A 25999-nucleotide genomic window follows, 5' to 3' on the forward strand; every position below is an offset into this window, starting at 1 on the left:
ATTACCACATACACATGCCCAACAAATGTCATGTTAGCGTTCTCATACCATACTGTCTAGGGTTTTTTATCCACAGAGGGCTCTGATCTGGATAGTCCGCTGGAACGCTGAGCTGTAGTGGTGGGACATTTGGAAGATTCTTGTCATCTAGAATGCAAACACACCTCCCATCAGAACAAAGCATTCCTTGCTGGACAGACGGGGTTTTTTGTGCGCAATTCAGCTTGGTTTCTAGCCTCTGAATCCCAAGGAGGAACCAGGCTGTACATCTCCATTTTTGCTGGAAGGCAATCTCATTGCTCACTTTAACAATACCTTAAATTCTTGGAAGAGAAGCCTGGCAAACATAGCTCCATCTCTTACATATTTCTGCACCTTGCCAATCTCACCATTTCATCAGCTGAACTTCACTAAGTTAGACACCTCGTTTTTGAAAATTAAGTGCCTTATGTACTAATATTCAGGACAAAAACAGTTCAGATTTCTCAAACAAAGGGGAGGAAGAAAGAATCTATTTTCCCCATTGGAATCCAAGAGCAAAACAAGTTAATAGACTATAACACTTCATGATTATTCAGCTGAGATGAAAAAAAGATGCAATCTGAATTTCTTTCTTGAACATACACCATTGTCAGTGATCATCAGTACAAATTGAAACAGACCCTCCCAAAAATTAACTCAACATTTCCCTAGTTCTGCCTCCAACAACTAGGACAGAGCAACTCTCATGTACCAGTACGGGTCAAATCAGGAATCAAGATTGTTGCTAGCAACAAGTAATTTTCTAGACACTAAATAAGATTACCAATTGCAACTTCAGTGCAAAGAAAGGATCAGTGTGAATGAAATCTCCAGGTGTACCCTGAAGCAGGCTGTGTAGAATGTCATGATTAAGCAATGCTATGAATCTGGTAAGTACAGACTTCGTGCAGAAGTCACAGGTTGGCAAGATTCAAGACTGTTAGCAAAAAACTATTCAAAGTTCTACAATCAAGCTGAGCACTTCTTTCTGAATTCAGCGTTTAGTTTCTTCTTGCTTACCTAGCTTGCATATCAGATGAACTGTGCCATTATTACTGCAGTGGGAAGGGTCCAGGTTCACCAGGAATTTAGGATTTAATCTTGCAACTTCCCCTTGTAAGACATTTGGTATGGTCTGTCTTTCATCCTCTTCATATTTCCGTTTTCGAGGGGAAGCAACTGGGGCCCTATGTAAAATACAGTCCACAAAAGGATTAGGTGAAAATGTTATGCCAAGACCGCATTAGTCAAATATTTTACAGGTGTAAAAAGGAAAGATATAACTCACATCCATCCATAAACCTATCTGTTCTTTTAATAGTTTCTAAAAATAAATATTTTTCCTTAAATAATGAATATTTAAGACAGACAGTAGGTCAATGATACATACGTGATCGGTGGTCCGTGAATTGCAGTCATAGCTGGCATAAATGTACGGTAAAGGGAATGGTTGAAGACTGGTGAACGGATGTTGGCTAAAACAGCATCCAAAAGCGGCTGACACAAGTACTGCTGTTTGGTAGGGGGCACTGGGGGCGGTGGTGGAGTAGGCTAAAACACAAGAGAAGCCCCTTTTGTTTTAGTCATCACCAAAAAAGAAATCTCTACTATTGATTCTGCAAAATTTTATAGCAGTAAACTTCGAATGCATGAAATGCAAAGGATTCTCAAAACTGCATACAGTAACATTAAGGGGGAAAAAAAAAGCAGCCGTCTACAGCTTTCATTTCAGAAGTCTGTCCTAAAATCAGCTGCAAAAGTTCATAAAAAGAATTACTCTAGTCTTTGCACAAAGCGTAAGAATTTGAAAGTTCAGTTAAAAGATACGTACAGGTGACTTACATGAAGTAAATGCTTGCCCATTTATTTCCTGTTTCTTATTTTGTCCAACCTTACTTGAAGTCTTAACAGCATGAGCAACAAGAAATGCAAAAAATTATCTTGCTAAATCATAAGATGTTTTGGAATTAATTGCTTATCTCTTGCTAGCACAAAGCATTACATACCACAGCCATATCGTTTTTCAGCTTCTCCAGAGCAATTTCACATTTCTGCAGTGTCTTCAGAGGGCACCTGCAGAAAAGGAGAAATTTCATCACCACAAAACGGTCACCTCAGCTGAAGTGTTTCTGCTATCTGAGCCCCACAGACAGCTTTAATGCCAACATGGCTGGATGCTAAACAACAAATTTCTGGAACAGCTGGGAAACCTGATGTCCAGCCAAAAGGAAAAAGACTTACCGTTTTGAAGGGTCAGTCAGGATATCTAAAAGACTCTTCATTTTACTCAGGTCCTTCTTCCTATCTGAAATAATATCAGAGACACAAACACTGACTACAAGAACAGCTTCCATACTTGCAGACAGAAATACAGTATACTGTTGAACTGAAAACATGAGCCAACGCTGAAGTAGTGAGGATCAAAGATCTTTCATTTAATCATAAGTATAGCCATTGCATAAGCTCTATGTTTCTCAAAACCATCAGAAGTAAAGGAAAACTGATGGGAAATTAAGGATAAGAATTTTACCCACTCTTCACAGTAAAATCCTTACAGTCACAGGCAAGAAAGAGCAACTTTCACGGTCATTTTTAATCCCTGGAATACAAACCATCACAAAAGGCAAGGTACTGCTTCCTTCGTCAGAAGAGATAGTTGACAGACAGAAATGCATGACTAAATATAGGGAACCTCACCTTCATTTTTATCTATTTTATTGATCATCCTCCGGAGCGGCTCAATGTATTTTGATAGTTGTTTGAGTTTCTCCAGATACTGTTGCTCCTCTGACTGGCTAGAACTGGCTGGACTCATGACAGAATTTGGATTTCCTGGCAAGAAGTAAAGACTGCATGTCACAGGGATGATAAAAGACACTGCAGAACAGCATTCTCACATTTCAGAATCTAGATCTGAAATGTGGCACCCTCAAAGTGTAGCTCACATCAAATATCCAAATCCACAACTGGATGTCCTCCACAGTTTAAGTGCTTGTCCAACCCTCTAATCTTTCTGTAGAAATAATGTGTTCTGTGGACAGAACAGCAATTCCCATTTATTACAATTTTTTTTCTGAAAAGGTCCAAAGTTTCATATACCCATTTTCTAGGTTCTCATTTTGCCTTTGCTGTGGTGCTGTGGTGTTAAACACTAAATCAACACACTGAATTTGCTGCAGTTTTCCTTAAGTCAGTGCTTTCCAAACTGCAGAGCACACAACATTGGTATGAAAAGGAGGCAGTATGTTACTTCTGTTCACAGTATCAGAAACTACTTATTACATCTGGGAGAGAGAAGAGCACAAGCATCAGAGTACACCAAGGAAGGTGTTTTAGAGCAAAACAGCCTGCCACCTGTGATTAATTGGTTACATCTTCTACAACTGCATGCTGTTGCTACAGGTTCCTTCCTGCATGGAACCAGCGAATCATTATGCCTCCATAAACTTGCTCCATTAAGTAAACTATCATTCTTTTTTCAGAAGATTGGGGAAGTTAGAAAAACCCATTACATAGTTCAGTAATGAGGAAAGAGGTTTCATTTGATTTTGATTTGAGACATCCACGTTGTTGTGTTATGTGGTGCATGTGACATGTTCACTACTTGCAATGCTGCCTGCTTTGTAGAGCTCTTTAAAGTTTCATAGAATCATTTAGGTTGGAAAAGACCTTTAAAATCATCAAGTCCAACCGTAAACCTAACACTGCCAAGTCCACCACTAAACCATGTCCCTAAGTGCCTCATCCACACATCTAAAAACCTCCAGGGATGGTGACTCAACCACTTCCCTGGGCAGCCTGTTCCAATGTCTGACAACCCTTTCAGTGAAGAAGTTTTTCCTAATATCCAATCTAAAGCTCCCCTGACACAACTTGAGGCCATTTCCTCTTGTCCTATAGCTTGTCACTTGGGAGAAGAGACCAGCACCCACCTCTCTGCATTACATTGTGTCAAACAGTAACAGGTTTCCTGGGAACTGTTACAGTTACCAAAACATTCCCCAACTCACAGTCTGCAGTAAAGTTCTCAGATCGTTTACCTGGAGTGTTTAAAGGACCTGGGGATGGTACACTAAAGTTCTGAGGTGTTCGTGCAGCTGCTGGGCTCTGGGATGGTTGTGGAGATGGACTGGGGAGAAAGCTGCTGGGTGATGGAGCTGGGCCAGAGCTGAAAAATAAGCATAAAAATCAAACCTGCCAGAATCTGACAAGGAAGCATGATCAGACTGTGAGCAGATACACTTTTAGTAAGCATTGCTATGGCACTCTGTAGCTCTGCCAGCAGGCTCGGTGAGCATTTTGTACACAGCTTCTTTATTTAAAGCAGGGGTTTTCAGAGTGTATTCTGCACAATCCACCTGTGCTCTCACTGACGTTCATGTTAAAATTCATTCACTTCAATGGAAACAGAGTAAGATATATTGAATGCTTCTGAAAACCTAACCCTTACAGCACTGACAAAGGTCCTCAAAAGCTGCAGTCTAGCTCACCTGACATTTGAATTTGGCTGAGAAGTTGGCTGGCCTGGCTGAGGAGATGGCTGCGGCTGTGGTGGCGGAGGCATTGATTGGGGTGTTTGAGCTTGTTGGACAGGAGAGGGGGATGACATCATGGTAATATTGTTCTGGCTGACCTGAAATGTGGAAAAAGGTAAGATCAATAATAACAAAAGGGAGTACAGGATGGGAACCTAACTAAAAGGCTTTACCTATGGAGAGAAGCGTATCCTCAGGCCTACAAGAAACAAAAGTGTTAAGTTTCCTGTTCTCCCCCATAATGACAGTCCCACCTGTATCACTATTGAGGCTGTCACGGCAGTACTTCATATCAACTTTACTAGAAATAACCATTAAAACAGCACATAATTTGAATAACCATATAATAATTATTTTCATTTCCCAAACCATCATGTTGCAATTAAAATGTCAGAAGTGCCATCTAAAAAACCTGTACCTTATTAGAACTAAAGAAGAACAGAAGAAAAGACAGTTCTAACTTGAGAATTAACAGCCATAAAAACCCCTCCTTATTTTGACATTTTAATTACAGTCTTCAAAGCTCTGTCAGACTTGACTGTAGCTTCCCAACTGATTTTCTTTAGGAGGAAGGAAGAAAAAAAAAAATTAAGTAAGCCAAACCACCATCATCTTGTTTAAATATTCAGCTTTGAAAATCTGGGCGGAGGTAGAAACACTCCAAACTGAATGGCTGGGTGGAAAAAAAATGAAATAGCTTTCTGACCTTTGGAGAATGATGAAGTGTGCCTGAAGGACAAAAAGACGAATAAGAGCATTTCTAGAATAGCACCAAACTCTGGGTATCAACTAAGTTTATTCTGTACACTATAAAGTACCAGAGCCAGATGACACTCAAATTAGAGCAACTTCTCACATTTGTTCTAATGGACATTTTTCCCCCTCAATCACTTAAAACCAAACAAAAAAAACTGTATCATGGCCAGGAGCATGGTATAGTAATGCAGATATTAAGTGATCATGTTTAAGGCACACGCGGAGTTCTTATGACCTGAGGCTGTAAGAAAGCACATACAAAGATAAATTGAATTAGCCTGCAGAGGCCACATATTGCGACTCATGCATCCATTCTGTAAGTCATTGATTAGCACCTTTATAAATTAACAACTCTGTTTCGCTCAGTCTAAACCATTTTTAAACAAAGGTCCCAGGAAATCCACAAGTCCCATACACTTCATGGGCACTGCAATTTTGTGTTGTCCTTCACTCACTCATTAAATATCCATCTAAATCATCCAACTGTTTCCAGAGGACATTATATTTAGCACATTAAAAAGTAAGTATTGCATGGTCTACTTTTGCATGTATGCGCTGAATACGACAGGAAGTGCTTTGCTTGGAATATCATGTTACAGCTACGCAAGAGGCCACACTCCACTAAAAAAAAAAATAAATGGGCCCAAACAATCCCCAGCTGGGTGCAAATGTAAAGCTACTGAACTTGAAGATACTAATTTATCATCCATTAAAGCATAGTTTAAAATCAAATGCAGCCTGACATACTAGGATGGGGTTTTTTTAATCTTCAATAACTCCATTACCTTCACAACCTCTCCTACAAAGATTGTGTCTAGAACAAGTGAGGCTGAAATTACATTTTAAATCAGCTATTGTATCTTCCTTTTCTCCACAATCAACACATACTGAGACTGTGCTTACTGTTTTTCATAGGAGGTGGATTCTTTAACAGCATGTGTCTCCTCAACATTTGGAAAAGCATTTCTGAGATTGAAAAGCATAGTCTGCCTCCCACAGAAACCAAGCATCTCACCACTGTTTGCAAGGAAGCTGGGATGAACACTGCAAAAAGCACTATCTGATTTTTTTTACAATTCTATTTAATATTCTGTTAAACAGCAAGTGATTTAGAACTTACCCATACAGATGCTGCACCCATTTTTCATCAAGTCAAACTAAGACCACTTTTGAGTGGTTCATCACTTCCTGAAAATCAGGCCCCTTTTAAGTGCCTTAAGTCGGTTACATAAAATTACTTCTGAAAACTTAAATCCTTGTGTTTTGGGAAGGAAGGAGAAATATTTCATTAAGTTTTTTTGCCAGATTTAAGCTTCTGTATCTACTTCAACACCAAAGTCCCTTCACATTAATTTACAAATATTGCAGAACAGCAAAGAACAGAACATGCAGCATCTACTGTGCACATAAGCACAGAATGAGTTAGTTCTGGGGTTTTTTTTTGCATTACCCCTTCTCATTTAAGTACATGCATAGGCAAACAGCTTTCCTTCTTGCAACAGGTTTGCTCTCTGCCAGCTTCATTTCAGAATACCAAAGGCTAATGTCTAATATTAAGCAAAATTGCAACATTTTCAAAAACATGCATTCAGAAGTATGCAATTCTGAACTTACTGCCTTACTTTTCTTTGAAAGCAGTTAATTTGCTACATAATAATCTCAAATGTTTTTCTATAGAACAGATCTAAAGACACTTTCGGCTTTAGATTTCTACATTGTTCGCAGGATATGGGTTAAGATTACAATTTAATGAAATTTCAACTTCTAGGGCATGCTCTTTTCAACTGACTCCCACTAAAAAGAAGGCTTAAAAAAACCCCAAAACCCAAAAATACCCAATAAACCCAAAAGACAAAAAAACTCTCCTTCTGGAGCTTCAACTCCATTAAACTCATTTAGCTCCTCATTTAACTCCAAAGTTAAGCCATGGTTTCTGACCATTTGTATATCCTTCATCTTCAATATATGTAAGGAAATGCAGCTACATATTTTTTTCACTGCAGGATGAGATTTTCTGCATGTACAAGCATATTCATGGACAGTTATTACAGCCCACTTAATGTGAATTTACTCCATGACTCTACAGTGGTCTGATCATGACAGCAAGCACTAATTTTCTGAAGTCTTGCCCAAAAGATACTTAGGCTTGCATGACAAAAGTTTGCACTTAATATCCACTAAATCAAAGCTATTCTTAGTGTTTAAAGGACACCATCCTAGAAGACAAACTTAGGTAGGACGCCTGCCTCCAGAGTTTGCTGAGTCTCAGGCAGGGAACAGCACTCAGCAGATAAGGCTAGCAAGAGTTTTTCAGCAGCTCCCAGTAGCAAGAGTGTACAATATGCAGAAGCTAAGGGCAAGGAAAAGGAGACTGCAACAAGGAAGTGATGGGTAATAATGAGGAACAGTAGAAACACTTCTAGTCTAAAGGAAAACTCTAGAAAGCATTTATACTACTGTACTTACAGTTTCAATGTTAAGCCAGTAAGCACAGTCTTGCCTACTCTGTTGCAAACTGGGTTTAAACTTCACCATTATGCTGCTTTGCGTGACAAAATGGGAACTCTGCAAAGCTTCAAGTAAGTTAAGATGCATGTTTCCATATTCTCAGTCATGCCAGTATGCCTTGCTTTATTTTAATATTAACTCAGTTTTACTTTTTTTTCCCCTATGTTTTCAGTTTGCTGAAGATTTCTGTGCCAACAATAAATTGGAAGTTCATACTATTGCAGACTGCAATAAATTTGTAGACAGAACTTGAAGGTTTTGACACTAGAAATACAGGAGAATGGTTGGTATTAGCATATTAGTTATCTAACTGGTAAAGCAAGAGCTAAGTATTAGATTAGTTTAATCTTTCAAAATTTCAAGATCAGCAGGTTTCTTGAGACAATCCAAATATGGTATATGAAACTTCTCTTAGCTGCTCAAACAGCACCACTAACACTGATTGTAGTTCATGTCTGGTAACTATTCAGGCACAAACTTCAGCTAAGAAAAAAAAAGTCAGTTCTAATTGTCCCACAGTTCAAAAGACCAGGAGATTGTGGAATACAATGCCATTAACATTAAATATATTCTTCTGATTGAAAAGACCGTAATAGCAAAAAAACCCCAAACAAACAAACAAACAAACCCCACCATTGCAGAATCAGCTGAGCCTTGTGATAAAAAAGGGCAGACTGACATTTGTGTCATATGGGATAAAAATAGCCACACAGTACTGATATCACATGTGGTCCTTTTGCTGAAAGAGATTCTTCAGTGCAATACCAAGATTCTTTTCTAAAGAGAGAGGACACTCTGAACCATCTATCACCAAGTTTGAAAGACTTTTGATGCTGTAGTCAAGGAGATGACAGACTCTTAAATGAGTAATTAATAACCAGATATATGCCACAGCCCTCTACTCCTATTGTGAACAGCTGCAAGGGCTCTGATGACAAGAAAGTTATAACATATCCAACAAACACTACTATTTAAGCATTTTACAAAATTAAGAGGCATAAATGACAACATTTCCAATTTCTAATCCACCTACAACCTGAACAAAGTGTTTTGGCAGACAGCACTAGAGATTCACGCTGATCCAGAGCTGTCAAGTACATGGCAGGTCACACTGGCTTTAAAAACACACTTCCTACCACCATAAAACCATGACTCACTCACTCATCCTACCACCTGCTTAGGAGCTATTTTCACTCCAATCATTGTTCATAAAGAAATTTCCTTTCTTCATCTGCCTTCTCTAGTTGTTCAGTCTTCTACATAATTTTCACAATCCATGGCATGCTACTGAGAGCACTCCTTGATGACCAATTCACTTCATGTCAGAAATCAAAGCTCTTCAATAACCACAGACATGACAGCACTAAAAGATCGGCCTATGGCACTGAATGCTTAAACTAGAGGTCTTTTGTTATTACTCAAATATTAAATATAAGCCAATGTAATACTTAAATATCTATCAGAAGGCCTCATCGTCAAACCAAATATTGTGAACACTTCATACGGGAGATGATAGTCTCAGTCTATATAGACTGCTACAGCAAATAAAGCTCAAAGTAAGCCCTCCTTTGACTCAACAGCTATGTCTCAATTTTATTTCAGTTAACATATAAACGATGACCTGGACTGAAATGACCATCCATCTTAAACCAGAAACAACAACAGATGTGTTTGCCTAGATCTCCAGAATCTTTCTGGTCACTGTATCTACCTTAGCAAATTCCTGAGAAGAAAAGGCTGTGCCTACTAAACTTGATACAGCAGCACTAAGAAGCAGAGTTTCAGACATTCCACAGCCCCCAGACAAGCTTGCAAAGGAAACAAAAATGCAAAGAGTGAAGAAACTTTCATTAACCCTATGAACAAAATGCAGCAACATTAAGAACTAAAACTGCACCTGGTATTAAATTTGAAAATTAGTATCTGGAAGAACAAGACATGAGGTTCATGAATAACAGACAGAAGAATACAGTTGAATGCTATTCCACTATCATAATATGATACATATTTAAACCAACACCAATCACGTAGGGGTCAGCAAACTTCTGCAGAGCACCGCCTCATTTTGTGACTTACTGGTAAGAACTCAGTTCTATTTCATTCTAGTTCTCCGCATTCCTGCTCCCCCAAAATGACACATTTTGCTTGCAAAACATGACTGTGAGGTCTTTAGCAGATCCAGACCCGCACCAAGCAGATGCAGTACTCTGACCTCATGCATCTTCCAGCAACAGCTGGACAGGTGCTGCCAGCCTGCCTACACAGGTTCTTCTCTGATGCAGGTACAAGGGGAATCCTTCTGGCAGTTCCTCCTACACAACCGTGAAAAGAAGAGAACAGCTCCATTTTTTTTGGTCCCTGATACCATGCCAAGAAGCTACTCAAACTGAAACAACCCAAGTTTACTATTAATGGAAGAAGCACCTGTACAGAGCATGAACACATAAGTAAGGTCCTAGACACAACTCAGTCAGTACACTGCAGTACTGGCTTGCAACACTCCCATAAATGCAAATTCATGGAGTATGGACAAAGACTAAAGAGAAACCACAAAGTTCTAATTTGAGACTTGAATCAATTATGAACATGGAAACATTTTAAATGTTAAAATCTATGCCACTTTAAAAATGCTTTATTTGATATCCCAAGCTCTCAGAAAACCTATTATTTAAAATGAAAAAGGATCCATAAGAAACCTGAACAGCCCACTACCCCAAGTAACACCAGCAAGTTAGTTGTTTGACGAAAAAGTGAACTTCCCCTTGCTTGAAAGCAAGTGCTATACAATCATGTATTGAACGCTTTGCACAATTCCTGACACAATGTGCTTTGACTCAGTAAATACCTGTGGCATTTGCTGTCCGCCCAAAGGAATGGAGCTTGGCGGCGTAGCAGACACAGCGGTGGTAGGCGGGAACCGTGGTCTTATTTGCATCCCACCTCGGGCCATAGGTGCGGTGATCATCTTTGAGGACAGAGGGACAACAGACAAAAGTAATCGCAAAACAAGAAATGCAGTGCACTGGCAGGATGAGAAGCACATGCAACCTCCAGGAATTAGGGGGAGGGGGAGCATGAAGGGTAGGTTAGTGAGCTTTTCTCTAAAGGTTAACCTAACAAGCTAGCTTATAAATCAAACTCCTTTTTATACCCTTTCTATCCGTTTTTATAAAGCATCTAATGAATTCTAGGTATCTTGAGAGCTGATATGTAGATTCAGATTCATGGGTCTAGGGCGAATTATGCTATCATTTGCATGAAGGGCTTTTCCCAAATTTTGCCAACATCTTGAATTTCTAGAATTCTTGGAAATAAGTACTTTAAGATTGTTGTCAAGAATGTTCCATATAAGAAGCTATATAATACCATAGGTTTCTGATTTGCTTTCCCCCACTGTGGACTCAAAGGATGTAGCAGTATTTGTATATGCCACCCCTCACTGTAAAAGAATTTGGCAGACAGTTCAACAGCAACTGTCAGTAGGAATGCTCCACAGTGAGCAAAATTTCAGACCAACCTAACCTATGACAGTATAACAATGCCAAAGACAACAAAAAGGACTTACAGGTTTGAAAAAACTATTTCCTTCCTTTTATAACCCACAGAATAAGTCAAATATATCCTTGTAATTTCCATCATTTTCACAAATACCCATTCCTCTATTACTAAGCTGTGCTAAAATATTCTGTTATGAGTCTACAATCTGCCTCAAGCTTATTCATGCACTATTTGATTCTCCAGATTTATAAACTGAGCACACCCTGAAGTACAATAATTTAGGACAAATGATGAAGGTTAGCATTAGAGTTTGTGTTTTAAAATAGTCTTAGGACTATGCTGCTCTGCAGTGTCTAGAAGTGCCTTTCAGAACCATCAGCCTGCATGAGCCAGACAGATTTACTATCTGTACAGCCCTCTGTTACTTAAAATTCGATATTACACTACATATGCTGAGAACTTACAGCAAATACAGCATATTTTTGAGGTAGTATTCAAGTAACTTTGGCAGATTCACTTATCAGTAAAAGAGCTTCTGTTTGGTACTTCAAAGATCCACAGTAAAGTTCTCTGGGCTACTTTTTTTTTTGCAGCATACATATTACCAAGGAACCTACACAGGCCCTAACTAACCTACAAGTTAATGAAGTCTCCTTTCAGTAAAGGGTTTGGGGCATTCTTGCTTAGTGTATATGTAAATGGACTGAAGCAGCCAGCAACATGTCTCTAGAGGGTCAGAGAATGCATGTGCTTACAATTGTTAAAAATAAATAAAATTAAATACAACATAGCAAGACTGAAAAAGGAAAGCAATAACTGATAAAGAAAATAGTGTCAAATTCAGCACAGCTGTTAGTTCACAACATCAGAGCAATGCAGTCCCTTTCCATCCAGGCAAGGAGGGATGGTCAGAGACAGGATTTCAAAACGGAAACAAACGAGCGCGCTTCAGACATCACACACACATGCACATGTACACACACAGCATGCAACAGCCACCACAAGCAAACACAACAACCCAGCACTGGCACAAAGCACAGGCAGATGCTACAAAGTGCAGTGAAGAGCTACGGTATCAACATGAGAGCTGGTGAAGCAACACAACCCTAACAAAACAAAACAACCAAAAAAAAGGGGGAAATTGCTAGGGGGGGAAAAAAAACCAAACATATCCTTCCAGGCACAATCACCCCATCTTAGACCCTCGTGAATGCACATGGATCTCTGGAGCGTGTGAAATCCCAGGGATGTTACGGTAACCCACATGTCCCATCTTGGTCCTGTTTCTCATGCCACACCACCAAAGTATGAAGATTTAGATTACTTCCTCCGAGGTCAAGGAAATCAGAAGTATATTCACAGTTGAAGTGTCTGGCAAACCACTGAACACCACCATGACAAACTCCAATTCAAAGGCTTTCAGCTATTTGTTGTATTGTGGTTGGTCAAACATTTATGCACATACACACAATTTTGGTTTTGATTTTTTTGTGTTTTTTGAAATGCGTGCTTTGGAAAGGAAGCGTATATATAAAATGACACCAATTCCACTCTCTTAATAAAAGTAATCTATTTTTCCCATTCTCCATCTGATTTACATTTATGAAACCTGTGACCCTTTGACAAAGGAGTGGGAAAGGGGGTTCCAAAGATTACATCTGTTTTATGCAAAGCAATATATCCATGAAGGAGCTGTTCTTGTCAGTCTAAAAACAGAAGACTACCAGAAGTGTTCAAGTACATTTGAAAAAAGATTTAAACTGAAGGCAAATCCTCCTTCACAAGTGAAATTGATTTATCTCAATTTACAGAATCAAGAGTTTTACCCCATAGAAACAGAGAGCAAGCAGAGGAAGAGTCTCCCTCCACTGTAAGATACAAACCCCATTATTTGAGAAAAATTAAGTGGAATATAACAATTAGAATCCTGAACCTGTAATTTTCTTTCATCTAAAATCCAAAGATTCAGAATTCCATAAATATACAGCTTCTGGTGAGCATATGCAAGTACTGTGCCACTGTCACTCCACTAAAGGCAGCTCTGATTTTCAAAGAGCAACAGTCAATCTGCATTCTAAGCACCTGAAGGAGTTGCACCAGAATTATTAATACTTAACTCCTGTTAATTACAGATTTTCTCTTGGTGCTGCAAGCACTTGCGTAGCACTCTGTGGTCACTAGGACACTACTTTGTTTATTTATCAGCTTCACCTGTGAGTTACATGCTCACAAGGACTAGACACCCAAGCAGGGTAACATTGACCTGCACGGTGTCTTTACAACTTCAGAGAAGAACTTCAAAACTCACATGGATCCATGTTTAAACCTGGGATTGCTTTTACTTTTACGTAGGAAGGATGAACAGAAACTTTACAGTAAAGGAACAACACAGCCATATCAACCAAAATTCCCAGTTTGAAAGGCCCTAGAGACTAAGTTCAAATGTAACAAGCAAAGATTAGGATAGGGTTTGTTTATAAGCAAAAGCTTCCCTGAACCAAATGAAGAAATCAAGGCAGATTTATTAAAAATGTTGGTGCTAGTGAAAAAATGTACTAAATACAAGCAAAATCTACTCTTAAAAGAAACTTCTTATAAATTAAAGAAAATCTGTATACACTCTCAACACCGAAGCTGTACTGTAATATTGTACACAGCCACAATCTTAAAACTATATATTATATACAGAAAATATTTACACAAGTACAAGAAACCCGTTTAATTATCGGACTTCACAGCATTAAGTGAATTTTAGTCGACTCATATTGCAATGGCATGAACATAAATGGAGTAAAGCCTGTATGTGGAATTTTCTAAACTCCATCCATGATAGATAATGAGCAATCCCTGAGTTCACTACACATGCCTGAGTAAAGCTGCAATACAGAACCTGCTGTCAACCATCTTCTCACACGAAAGTTTTCAAATGCACCGTGCTGTTAAGCCACTGGCATATGAATTCACTAAATGGGGCAAGAATTAAGTTGACTCTACATAAGCACAATCCATCTGCTTAGGAGTTGAAAAGAGCTCTGTTAAGTTAGTAAAAAGAAAAAAAGTCAGTCTCCTTCCAGTCAGCCTAAGTCCCTGCAGCTCCCACCTGGATTTAAGAAACAAACAGAAGTTTTAATTCACATTTCAGTGGTAGAAAGATAATTCTGCTTTGCTGCCAGTACCGTACCAACTGTACTTACCACTGCTCAGCTTTTACATCCTGTGTTATGTTGACACAAGCAAAAGGACCAATACAGAAACAGAACTTAGCCACCAACAAGGACATTGGCCACATGAGAGTTATGATGGTACGAGACATTATTCCTGATTCAAGTCTGGGCGATATGTGTTGAAGAACCAATTGTTATCACAGTCCATGTATAAAGCTTCCAAATGTCTTATTGAATCTATAATATTGCTTGTGCGCTGAAGGGAAAATGGCACATGCAGACACGGAATGTCTGGGTATACGAAAACAACTCTGCCATTATTCCTAGTCAACCTTATTTCATCTGTCTGCCTCAGTCTCTTCATCTACAAAGGGGTAATAATTGTACTTACCCACATCTGTAAAATGCCTCAATATGAAAGACTACAGAGGTAAGCCACGAAAGACTATTTCATATTCTTGTGGAAAATGGGATGAGAGGTTCAGCTCAAGCCATTCCCAATTTTTTTTCCCCATGTCTCCTTCATACCAGACACACATCAAGGAACAATCACTGGGGCTACAAGTGTATTGCAGGATAAGAAAACTGTGTTAGACAATAAGCTTTCACCCAGCACTTTTTTTTTTAAAATGTAACTCTGCACTTGTGTCACATGCCATTTTTTCTTCACAATTCACATCCAGAACAAAAGCAATCTGTATCTACTGCCCATTTCACTCAGAAAAAGAATGAAAGATGAAAGGAATGAAAGGGGAGTGCAGAGAGATTGCATTGTCTATACTACTTTTTATGGTCAATACATGGAAATGGAAGGTAAATCACATGTGAGTAAAGATAGCAGGCAAATATTCACAGTACAGAAATCAGTTTACACAACAAAGCAGTCACCTAAGAAGGTTTAACGAAAGAAGAGGTGATACACTCCAGGTACCAACAGTCAGACTTGTAGCGTGACCACAGCAGGCCGTCTTATAGATGTGCATTCCTGTGTCAGTACAGGCAACAATCTTACCTACTTGGGACAGAGAGCATGCACAGAGAGGTTGTCAACGAAATCCTGCCTCTGATTCCAGGCAAATGAGAAACAGCATAGAAGCCCATATCCCCTTTATAAAGGGGATGACCAATATCAGACCCCTCATCAGAAAGCCACCAGAAACCCATCTCCATGCTCATCTCTAGCATGCACTTGCTACAGGCCTATAACTAGTGATACTGGCTCTGGGGCCCTTACCTGCCCTGAAGCTCCCATCTGAGCAGCTTGGGCCTGAGCTGCTTGCACTGCTGCCGCTGCCTGCTGCTGCTGGACCAGTTGAGCTCTTACCTTGAGTATGAAAAGAAAGAAAGAAGTAAACATATGTATCTGATTAGAGTATGACACTTCTGTTTCAACTATATTGCCTATACTCATAAAAAAGGGTGTGGAGACAAGATCAGCCTCACATACATACTCTTCCTAGAGTTTCTGAGCTTTCTTTATGAAAACAAGTTCCCATGTTTTTAACATTTAGAACAGTCTTTCCATAGGCTGTGCACCCAAGATTCGATTTCTTCTTGTGACTTCCTCCCAGTCCTATCAGGTCTTCCTATGACAATATTAGGTATTGCAACTTTCTGGCAAACATAGTTAACCACATATGTATTGATTTCCCTCAAGCACACCGTATTAAGCACCTACCAATGACCGGCATTTCAAATGTTTATACATTCATTATGACTGTCAGTGTGATATACATGACATCTAACTACTCCTAGCTTAGCTGGCAGGAGCACCAAGTGGATGTATCAACTCATCCACGTGGGGTCAATAATTTCTCAAGTGTGGCTGACACTCTAACTCCACCCCAGCAAGGCCCAAAGAAAAGCAGGTCTTGGGATTACATCTGAGCTTTTGCTCAACAGCACATATGAAGCCCAGAAAAAAATTACTGTAATGCAACAGTTCAAAAAGCTGCACCATTAAGAGGATGACCCAGCAAGTTCAACAGCATAAAACTATTGTCTTGTCCACATTCTCTTCAAGGCAGGAACTAGTGGTATCTTAAACTTTGACCAAAACGTCTAAACGTGGCAGCAGAAGCAAAGCCAGCATGCTAGAGAGCTAACACTGGCTCCAGTCACATGCACTAGGCACTTCAAAGCACTTGCTCATGTTCTAGAACAGCAAACATCATGGAGGTGATTTTTCTTAACCACTGTTTGTTTCTTTTTCTTTTTTTTTTACTTGTCCATTCAAGAATAAGACAAGAAATTATTTTTAAATATTAGCTGTATAAATGGTTTTTACAGATTTCCAAAAGTCCTACTCTTGGACACAAAACTGTTCTCTACTGGCAGGCCCAGACACAAACCTTTAAACTCTTGGTACTCGTAACATACTAACTACAGATCTCTTAATAAGCTGTGGTTTTTCCTACTTCATTATTAGCAAAAGTCAAAGAATTTTTTTTATTTCTCTAGACGATCATAATGAACCAACAATCAGCTGGTCACTAGCCCTTACCTGCATTGCTTTTAATTGCTGTGGCGTAAGAGTAACAGGCATAACCTGACTAGGAATTTGTCCTGAGATTGCCTGTGGCTGAGATACCATGGGCTGGGGTTGAGGCTGGGATTGCGGTGGAAGCTGAGACTGTTGTGCCTGAGCAACCTGTTGTTGTTGCTGTTGTTGCTGCTGCTGTTGCTGCTGTTGTTGCTGCTGCATCTGTTGCATCTGCTGTTGCATTACTTGTTGAGGTGGCTGCTGCTGTATCTGTTGTTGTGGTATTTGTTGCTGTTGCTGCTGCTGCTGTTGCTGCTGCTGTTGTGCCTGCATAGCCTGTGCTGCCTGCAGCTGCTGCATTTGGGCAATTCGCTGTAGTTGTTGCTGCTGCTGTTGCTGCTGCATCTGAAAAGCAGGAAAAGCCAGGATGCTAAAGCTTCCAGCAATGCAATAGCAGCCTTATTTTTATAAACCAAGAGCAAACAGAATCCTCATATATCAGGCTGAGGTTTTAAGTCCGAAGGGAAAGCCCAGCCTTTTTATCCACTCACTCTTCATATATCTCAACTCCACGTAGCGTACATCCCGTGGTTTCAATATTACAAGCTTGTCTCCCTACCAAAACAGTTTTCAAAAGTAAAGATGAAGCCCATCAGCTTCTCCTGTACAAATGGGCTCAGAAGCACTTCTTCAAATGTAACCAGCTTGCATCAGCACCACTATTTACCAGAAACTGCACAAGAGCATGACAGCTGAAGTTTCCTCTTCTGCTTTTGTGCCTAAGGATGATACATATATATGATATGCTTGGAACACATTTTTTAAAGTGGCAATGTGTAATTCACACAATGACAAAACAGCCACTATTTCTAGAGTAATACAAGTGCTTTTAGTTCTTTCCCACATCCCTGTTCTTGTCAGAATGAAAGACTATCCTGATGTTTTTAAAGAGAAAGAGACAAAGGTTTTAATTCTCTATTGCTATGACAGAAGAAAGCAACCAAACGACTGTTAAGCCTTTCCTCTGGGATGTAATATATTGTTGCCAATTAACTTACAAGTCTAAAGTGAAGTCCTAGCCCAAAGTGGAAACGCGTTAATAACAGGCAGAGCTGATACTCGGTATTTCCATGCAAGCCAAGCCTCACTTGACAAGTAACTGAACACAGATCACCTCAATTGCTATTGCAATTGTTTGTCATCACCTGCTGTTGGTTTTGCTGCTGTTGCATCTGCAGTTTCAGCATGTGCTGTTGCTGCTGCTGGACGGCTTGCAACTGCTGTTGTTGTTGCTGCTGCTGCTGAGCTGCTGCAGCAGCTGCTGCCTGCTGCTGCTGGACCTGAAACTGTTGTTGCATGGCTGACTGCTGGGCCTGGAACTGCTGCTGCTGCAAAGCCACCTGCTGCTGCTGGAATTGTTGCTGCTGCTGCTGTTGCTGCTGAGCTATCTGCTGAAGCTGAAGCTGGGCTAAAAAGAACGTAGACTGTACTTAAAACATGAGACCCAAACAGTGCTAGAGACAGTTACCCAGTATAACTCATAATAATTGAAGACAATCCCTAAAGTACATTAATGTTCTTCGTTAGCAGCATATACTTTTGCTTCCTCAAATGGATGAGGCACATTAACAGCACAATTAATGACACTTCCTACTACCAAACTCTAATTCTCACTGCCTGTATTGAGTCAGCAATGTAAGTAAAGAATGTAAAAATGTGCAAGAGGAAATATGCACAGTGGTCACCACCAGAAAGCACCGTACCCATAGAAAACACAGGTGAGCTCTACAAAAGCAAAGTTCTGAAGTTGACATCTTGTAGGATGAAAGAACTGTTTGCTCATCCAACAGCTAGACTGTTCCTCACTATACTAGGGAAGATGTTTATCCCATTATGTAGCAGTATTTGAAATCAGTTCTTCCTGCAGTTCAGTTGGCTGATTTAGCCAGAAGTATGAAATCTACTCAGCACCCTTTCCTTGTGAAGAGAGTTACGTACTGAAAAGCTGATCTGACAATTTCAGTGGTTGAAGCAAATTGAACACTTACTCTGCTGAGTAGCTGTAGAGACACCAGGCATACCATGAGGGGCCATTCCCGAGGTTCCAGGAGGCTGCTGCTGCCCTGGGAGGCTTATCTGTTGTCCCATTGGGCCAAGGCCACTCATCCCACTCATCGGTGCTCCTTGAGCTCGTGAAGCCATGCCCATTCCAGGTGCCCCTGCTGGGGGACCCCCAGTTAGATTCTGCAGGGCATTCATCGGATCTACAAAGAAAATAGTTACCAATATGCAGCCAGCCATGCAATTGCCTTCCCCAAATTCTCTGTTCTCCATCATTCACACTGTGATCTGTTGGCTTCAGACCATGACTAGATCCAATACCCTGAGAATCTAACATTCACTGCTCTGCCTGCGAGGCCACAAGAGGCTTCTGGCACATCTTTGCCTCTCTGTAAATAGAGTGGAAATTATTTGAAATGCTTCAGATTTGCAAAGTTCCAAACAGATTCTAAATACATTAGAGAAAAGGAACTTATTAGCCATGTCTGAATTTATATGCAAGTCAAAACAAGCTGCCAACAAAACTCCATGAGGATATCCAGCTTGTAACCTCAAAAACCAAGAAGAGAGTCCCACTGTGGATCCAAGTAGCCTCCTTCTCCTGAGGTCAACACAGAGAAGCAGCGCTCAGACCAGAGGAAGTACTTTGCTATACAGTTCCCCCCATAACGTCACATTTATTATGCAGTGGATAAATTCAGTGCCTTTTAAGACAATTGTCATAATCTGAATCCTGGGCACACTGAAAAGTGAAGTCAAAGAGGGAATGGCAATTCAAGAGGGCAAAACACAACATGGGGTGCAAAAGCAGTATTAATCAGGTACAGAACGCAACACCCCCTCTTTCTTAATAATACTTATAAATTAATTTCCAACTGTCTAGGCTGGATGTTAATCAATCACAGACACTGCATATTTAGCCTATGGGGGACAAAAATAGAGGATCATACTACGTTCCTAACATATACTGCTGTAAGAATTAGCGCAGAGGACATGATCAGATCTAACCTCAGTCAAATGACAGAGTGCATACACCCCACAAACACAACATTTGCCTCTGATACAACACACTGAGGCACCCAAAGCTGGTAACAGGGAGAAACCTGGACTGCTTAGCAGGAGATTATTTTCAGTTGCTCTTGTTCTTTCAAGAATCTTAGTGTTGTGAACTAACAAAAGTACAAACAGGGAAACAAGTCTCCTGTGTTGCATCCAAAACACTGTCCAAGCCTGTCATCCTCATCACTGAACAACTCCAAGACTATAATGCTATCTTTCCTTTCCTCCTTCCTTTCCTCCAGCACCATTTAATATTCCAGCTAGGGAATCCACAGCCTTCTTATTCTTAGTATACCACAGCCCTGAATTCTAAGCTGTTCTAAATAGAAAGGGGAGGGGAGAGGGGAGCCAGGAGAAAAAAAGAAAAAAAAAGGAGCTCTTACCACTGACTGAGGCTTGAGATTTCTTATTGTCTGCAAAGGAAGAACAATTAATTGCCTTTGTTAATCTTGTCACACATAAGTTTGGCCCTTCAGATATACTCTCTACAAGAAATATATTCACATAACAATTTTAAAAATAAAAAAACAATCACTGTCTACTGTAGTTTTAACAATATACATTAACCTAAGTCAATTTGGTAAAAGGAATGCTACAAAAACAATGGAAAGAAAGCAAAAATACAGGATAAAATTAGGAAGGCGGAAAAAGTAGTAAGTTTAAATAATTTCTCAAGGACTTTTCAATTATATATGGATGTGTAAAAGTATTTAGAAATTAAGCATGTATATTACAGGAAAATTTTTAAAGCAACTTGTGAAGAGTCACATGCACAACCACACATACACACCCTAAAATTTACTTTTTTGGGGAGGATGGGATGAGCAATCCCATTACTGAGGGGAAAAAAACCCACAAAACCAAACAATTACTTACGAATATCTCGAAAATGGATAATAAGTCTGGCCACAAGAGAAAGATATTCCTCCTAAAGGTGAAAAATTAGTATTTTAGCATATGAAATTAAAACATTGCAACCAGGACTTTCTGGTTCTCAAGTATTCTTCCTCAACGTAACAGATTTTACTTTACTATGTCTGTGGGCTTTTCACAGCAGTTCACTTGTAAGGAACAGTCTGTTCATTAGCTAAGTGCAAATATTTTTACTAATAGGTCATTGTGGTTGATGGTACAAGAAGGCCAAGAAACCACAAAATTCACTGGAAAGAACCTCCGTGACAGTCACACTAATAGGATCACAGTATGTGACCATAATTATAAACCAATACATCCATTTTCCACTTCTTATCCATTCTAATTCCTTCTTCTTAAGGATTGAACCTGCTTACTTGGTACACTGACTTACTTCAGCCCTTGAACTATGTCACATTCATACTGCAAGAACTTTTTTTAAGCTAAGTTAGTATTACAAATACAAGTTAACAACTTTAAAGACTAACATACGATAGAAGTGTCAGAAGTAAAAAGACAAATATTCTTTGCAGCATTTTATTAGTGTGGTTCATAATGCATAAGAGAAACAGCACAGGGATGAGACAGCCTTCCTGCCCATGAAACTACCAACTCATCAGTAAGGATACCAACAGCAGGAATAAATTTGTGGCATCAGCATTATAAAATTTTCACCAAGACAAGTTCTATCTCAAACGTGGCTTGTTTGGAGACAGCAACTGTATCCAATTTCTCATAACACAGCTCCAGGAAAGAAGTTTACATTTTGGTAGAGTCTAGAATTGTACATGATAACCAGACTTTCACAGAGACCACAGCACTTCCCCTGGTCTTAGTCTTGACACAGCCTTTTCATTGATATCTTAGTCTCTCCTGACCACCAAACTGGTCATACGGAATGGTGCTACACTGTAGATAAAGGAAATTCTATGCAATTCACTACACCGAAGCCTTCGGGTAAGAATTAAATGCGGTCCCATATAGGTACTAAATGCTGCAGCATCAGCAAAGTCGTCTTGGACTGAAGTCCAGTTGATGCATATATTGGATGCAAAACACCTCACTTCCCCTCAGGGTAAAAGCAGCACATACAAATCAAAAAATTTGCATAACTATGTACTCTAAGCAGAGACAGTTAACTAAGTGCATTGGGTTTGCTATTTCTGTGGGTTGTTCCAAACTTCTTTTGACACCCCAGTAACTTCTGGAAACAAAGAGAGATGCTTTACCCTTGTTTTGGCCTTCATAAACACATGACTCTCCATATCTTTGCTGGATTTATTATGGGCAACACCGGCCTTCCTCATAGCATCATCACTGAAAAAAGAGGAAAAAACAAGGCTGGGTATTAATTGAGGACACCAGAAAATGTAGTTAGGAAGGTCTGTAAAACAGCCTTTTACCCCTCTCTCATTTATAGATTCAAATAAAAAACAGAAACAAACCAACCACCACCACATACATTACTTAAAATTGCCACACTTTGAAATTTTTTCAAATAATGGAGAAAAAAGCCAACTAATTTCTAAAAGGCAACACAAATATTCTTGGTAGAAATTCAAGAACAACTGCTAAGCAAGTCATTACTTTACCACCCGATGTATTATTTTGACAAAATACCAGCACCTGTTCATTTGAGGTGAAGCTGAATGACAGGATTAATGTAATCCATGTTTGGTGAACAATGGGCTTGAGCCTGCCTAGGTCAGGCATTTCCAAAAGAATCCTCTAAACATAAGGCGGAAGAAAAAAAAGAAAAAAAAAGATTGCCTAAAGGCATAGAGCTTTGACCAATGAGTGAGAATAATGAGTGGGAGCATTGATCAGGGGCAGAGAAGAGCAGAGGTACAGCAATGTGCAGGGCAGGAAGGGGACAATAAACATGAAAGCAGCAGGTGAAGCAGTAAGATGAAAAGAAGGCCCTGTTGACGGGAAGTTGAGGGGAAGAAAAATAACAGGTTTGGTAATAAAAAGCTTTCAATTCCCTTACTCTTCTTTCTCATTTACCAGCCAGAACCATAGGGACTTGCTGTCCTTTCTCCATCACACCTCTAGTAAACTGGATCTAGATCTGCCCTCTGGATGGGGTATCAAACATGCAAGATGAAAAGGGAAAAAAAAAACCAAAACCACAAAAACACACATTGCTAAAGATATGGGTGGAAAAGAAGGGGCATTCTCAGTATATCAAAAAGTAGAAAGCAATTCAACTGTGAAACATGCAACAAGATAAAGACATCGTAAAACAAGGAGTTCAGTTAGGTGAACAGCCCTATTCAAACCCTTTGGGCATTCTCATTCTTGGAAACATTTCACTTCTCTGCAAAACCTGTTCTGTTTTAGGGCACGCTAGCAGCTACAGTCTGAATTCCACAAACAAGTTACCAGGAAATACTTTCACCTTGTAATTAACATCTCAGCAACTTATTTCTCAGTAACTGCTGTTGCATGAGCAGCTACCCTACACTAAATGTATGTCAGGGTAGTGATCCCTGAAAGTTTCAACCAGTCTGAAGAGGGACTACTGTTTTCTTCCCCCTGAACTTCTACCACCTCCCACACAGCAGGAATGGTGCTTGCATGAGCAGTACGCTGGTTCTGCTTCCTGAATTAACTCAATAACACAGTCACAGACGTGAGAAGAGCAGATGCTATAGCCTTAAAATGCAGGAGCTTAGGCTACCACAACTCACACCCTTACCTTGCAAACTAGTAGCATACAGCTAACCTGCTGTAGCCTGCAAAGTGGAAGACAATAGAACACAGCTACCTGCTGTAAGCCTCTCATGGTAACTTGTTTGCGTGGTCTGGCATACACTAAAAAAAACGCTCTTTACGCATGAAGGTTACTTAAACTGAAGCAGAATTCAGACATAATGCAGAGTAACTATTCCCCCGTGTGTAAACAAGCCTTAAAGTGAGCTGCCCATAAAGGAGCTCTGCTGCAGAGGAAGAAGCTATATCCAGTTCTTTATTGACAGCTCCCTTTTTTAATGCTTTCCCTTTCAGAAAGGCTGCCTCTAAATCCACACTACTCTCTGAATCCCCCTTAACTTCCCAGTCCCACAGTACAATGACAATGCCTCTCATTTTGAGAGCACCAAGAACTGAGCAGGCAGAAAGACAAGAAAAAGATCATGCAGAGGCCAAGTAAAGGAAGTAACATGTAGGTAGTACTAAGTCCCTGTGATACTGACAGTGATCAATGTGGTATCAGGAACTTGGAAAAAAATCCACTGCGAAGAAGTTATCTCCTTTTATATGCATCTACCATTTCCTTTTGATGTTATAGAACAGGAAAGACATTTTATAATGTCTACATCTGCATTACCAATAATGCCGCTCCATGTCATATCTGTTAGCATTCCAATAAAGGTTTAGACTAGGAGGAACAAAACAGACACAACTTGTTCTTTGTTCACATATTCATCTGCAATCAATGTAAAAATATTTATGTTAAAAGACTGGGAAAGTCACTAAAAAAAAACAAAACATAGCTTTAGCACAGAGTTAAAGATACCAAATAATGTATCATATCCTTGCAGAACACCAAACTCAACAATACTCTGAAAACTAGATGGTACCAGCTAATTCAGCCTTCATCTGCCTCATAAGCACTTACTAAACGCATCATAAGATGCACGTTAAAACTCTGCCTTTTTCATTTCACACAGAACACTCAAAGATGTGGTTTCACAAGATGAAGCATTCAACACCAGCTTCAGGAATTCCCCCTCCATTCCCAAGAAGCTTGTTTCCAGCCCAACAATGTGCAACCTCTCACTCAGGCCAGCTGGTCTAGTTGAAAAATCCTGCAAAACACGTTCTCCTTCAAAACTATACCAGCTCCCCTATCCAGTTCACACCATGACTGCATGAATCAGTTTTTCCAATTAAACAAAAGGGCAATGAGTTCCAGGGCCAAGACCACATTAAGCCCTGTAACATGACCAAATGCTGCTTCATGAAATAGACTATCTGATCACTACCACACTCAGTTCAACAAACCTTTCTTGCTTAAAACAAAGAAAAAAAAAAAAGTGTGCTGCTAAGCCATTAGCCACACCTACAAGGTTTAAAAATCTCCAAGTAAACACCAACAAATACAACAAACTTTAATCACTTCATCTTGTGCACATGACGCTGTCCCACACAACGTTTCTGTTAGTTACAAATCAGACATAAAAAAATCTCATCAATAGCAGCCCTCACTGCAGGAATACACACATAACAACACAGACCAGCAGAAGACCCAAACCAGGAATCACCCATATTACTTTATTCACATTTGCTTGACAGAACATGTAAAGGCCTGAAGGGCCTTGGTCCCCAGAACACTGCCTTCAGCTACAGAGGTGAAAGCAAAGGACCATCCAGCCTCCCTAACACCTTGTTCTAGCATTACCTTTCTTTTCAATTCTGCAGTGATGAAAACACCTTTCCCACCACACACAGAATCACCCCTTCATAGCTTCACAAGCATATCCTCCCGCAGAAGTGGTACTCTCCAGCAGAGGTGACTAGGTAAGAAGCCGCCCCTTCCAAGTTATGCCAGTACAACTGTCTGTGTGGCTGTGCCATCAGCAGTACTGAAGAACAACCAAGGTTAAAAATAACCACTTTTCCTGAGTTTTTTTTAACTTTGAGAAATTTCTCTATCAGGTTCACTGCATGGCAACCCAAACACTTGCAATGAAGAGGTATTGCAGAGGCAGTAGCTTCTTCAGTTCACAGCTGTGTCAAAATAAGCATTTATAAAACACATCCCTCACTTTCTACAGCCCCAGGAAGGGAGAAACATCTGCCTTATTGGGCTTTTTTGCCTGACTTCTCATCAGACAACCTAGGCTGGAATATAAAATTCAGACTGCTTTACGAACTGGTTTTGTGAAGTGTTTTACAGAGAGAACCAATGCAGATGATCTTCCTTTCTTTTTCCCCTCCCTCACTCAAAAAACTTTAGCTGATCCACTAACCTCCTGCCTGCTTGTTCCTCATTCTCC

General features: G+C 39.9%; 1 protein-coding gene across 4 annotated transcripts in view; it reads right to left on the bottom strand.

Annotated features, from left to right (window-relative positions):
- The window catches only part of MED15 (mediator complex subunit 15), a 30815-nt gene that overhangs the window by 1766 nt on the left and 3050 nt on the right, over window positions 1-25999 (bottom strand). Inside the window, exons 2-18 of one of the 4 annotated variants that reach the window (XM_059827467.1) lie at window positions 22226-22313; window positions 20961-21012; window positions 20468-20497; window positions 19013-19228; window positions 18305-18432; window positions 18170-18265; window positions 16986-17363; window positions 15717-15806; window positions 10678-10785; window positions 4512-4615; window positions 4062-4189; window positions 2719-2853; window positions 2263-2326; window positions 2028-2094; window positions 1412-1572; window positions 1042-1208; window positions 49-147 (exon numbers count right to left, since the gene is read on the bottom strand). In XM_059827467.1, the coding sequence (XP_059683450.1) occupies window positions 49-147; window positions 1042-1208; window positions 1412-1572; window positions 2028-2094; window positions 2263-2326; window positions 2719-2853; window positions 4062-4189; window positions 4512-4615; window positions 10678-10785; window positions 15717-15806; window positions 16986-17363; window positions 18170-18265; window positions 18305-18432; window positions 19013-19228; window positions 20468-20497; window positions 20961-21012; window positions 22226-22313 (2111 nt within the window). Of the gene's footprint in view, window positions 1-48; window positions 148-1041; window positions 1209-1411; window positions 1573-2027; window positions 2095-2262; window positions 2327-2718; window positions 2854-4061; window positions 4190-4511; window positions 4655-10665; window positions 10786-15716; window positions 15807-16975; window positions 17364-18169; window positions 18266-18304; window positions 18433-19012; window positions 19229-20467; window positions 20498-20960; window positions 21013-22225; window positions 22314-25999 lie in introns of all 4 variants that reach the window. The other 3 variants (XM_059827464.1, XM_059827465.1, XM_059827466.1) reach the window with 3 other exon arrangements.

This window comes from Gavia stellata, chromosome 21 (assembly GCF_030936135.1).
Source record: "Gavia stellata isolate bGavSte3 chromosome 21, bGavSte3.hap2, whole genome shotgun sequence".
NCBI lineage: Eukaryota > Metazoa > Chordata > Aves > Gaviiformes > Gaviidae > Gavia > Gavia stellata.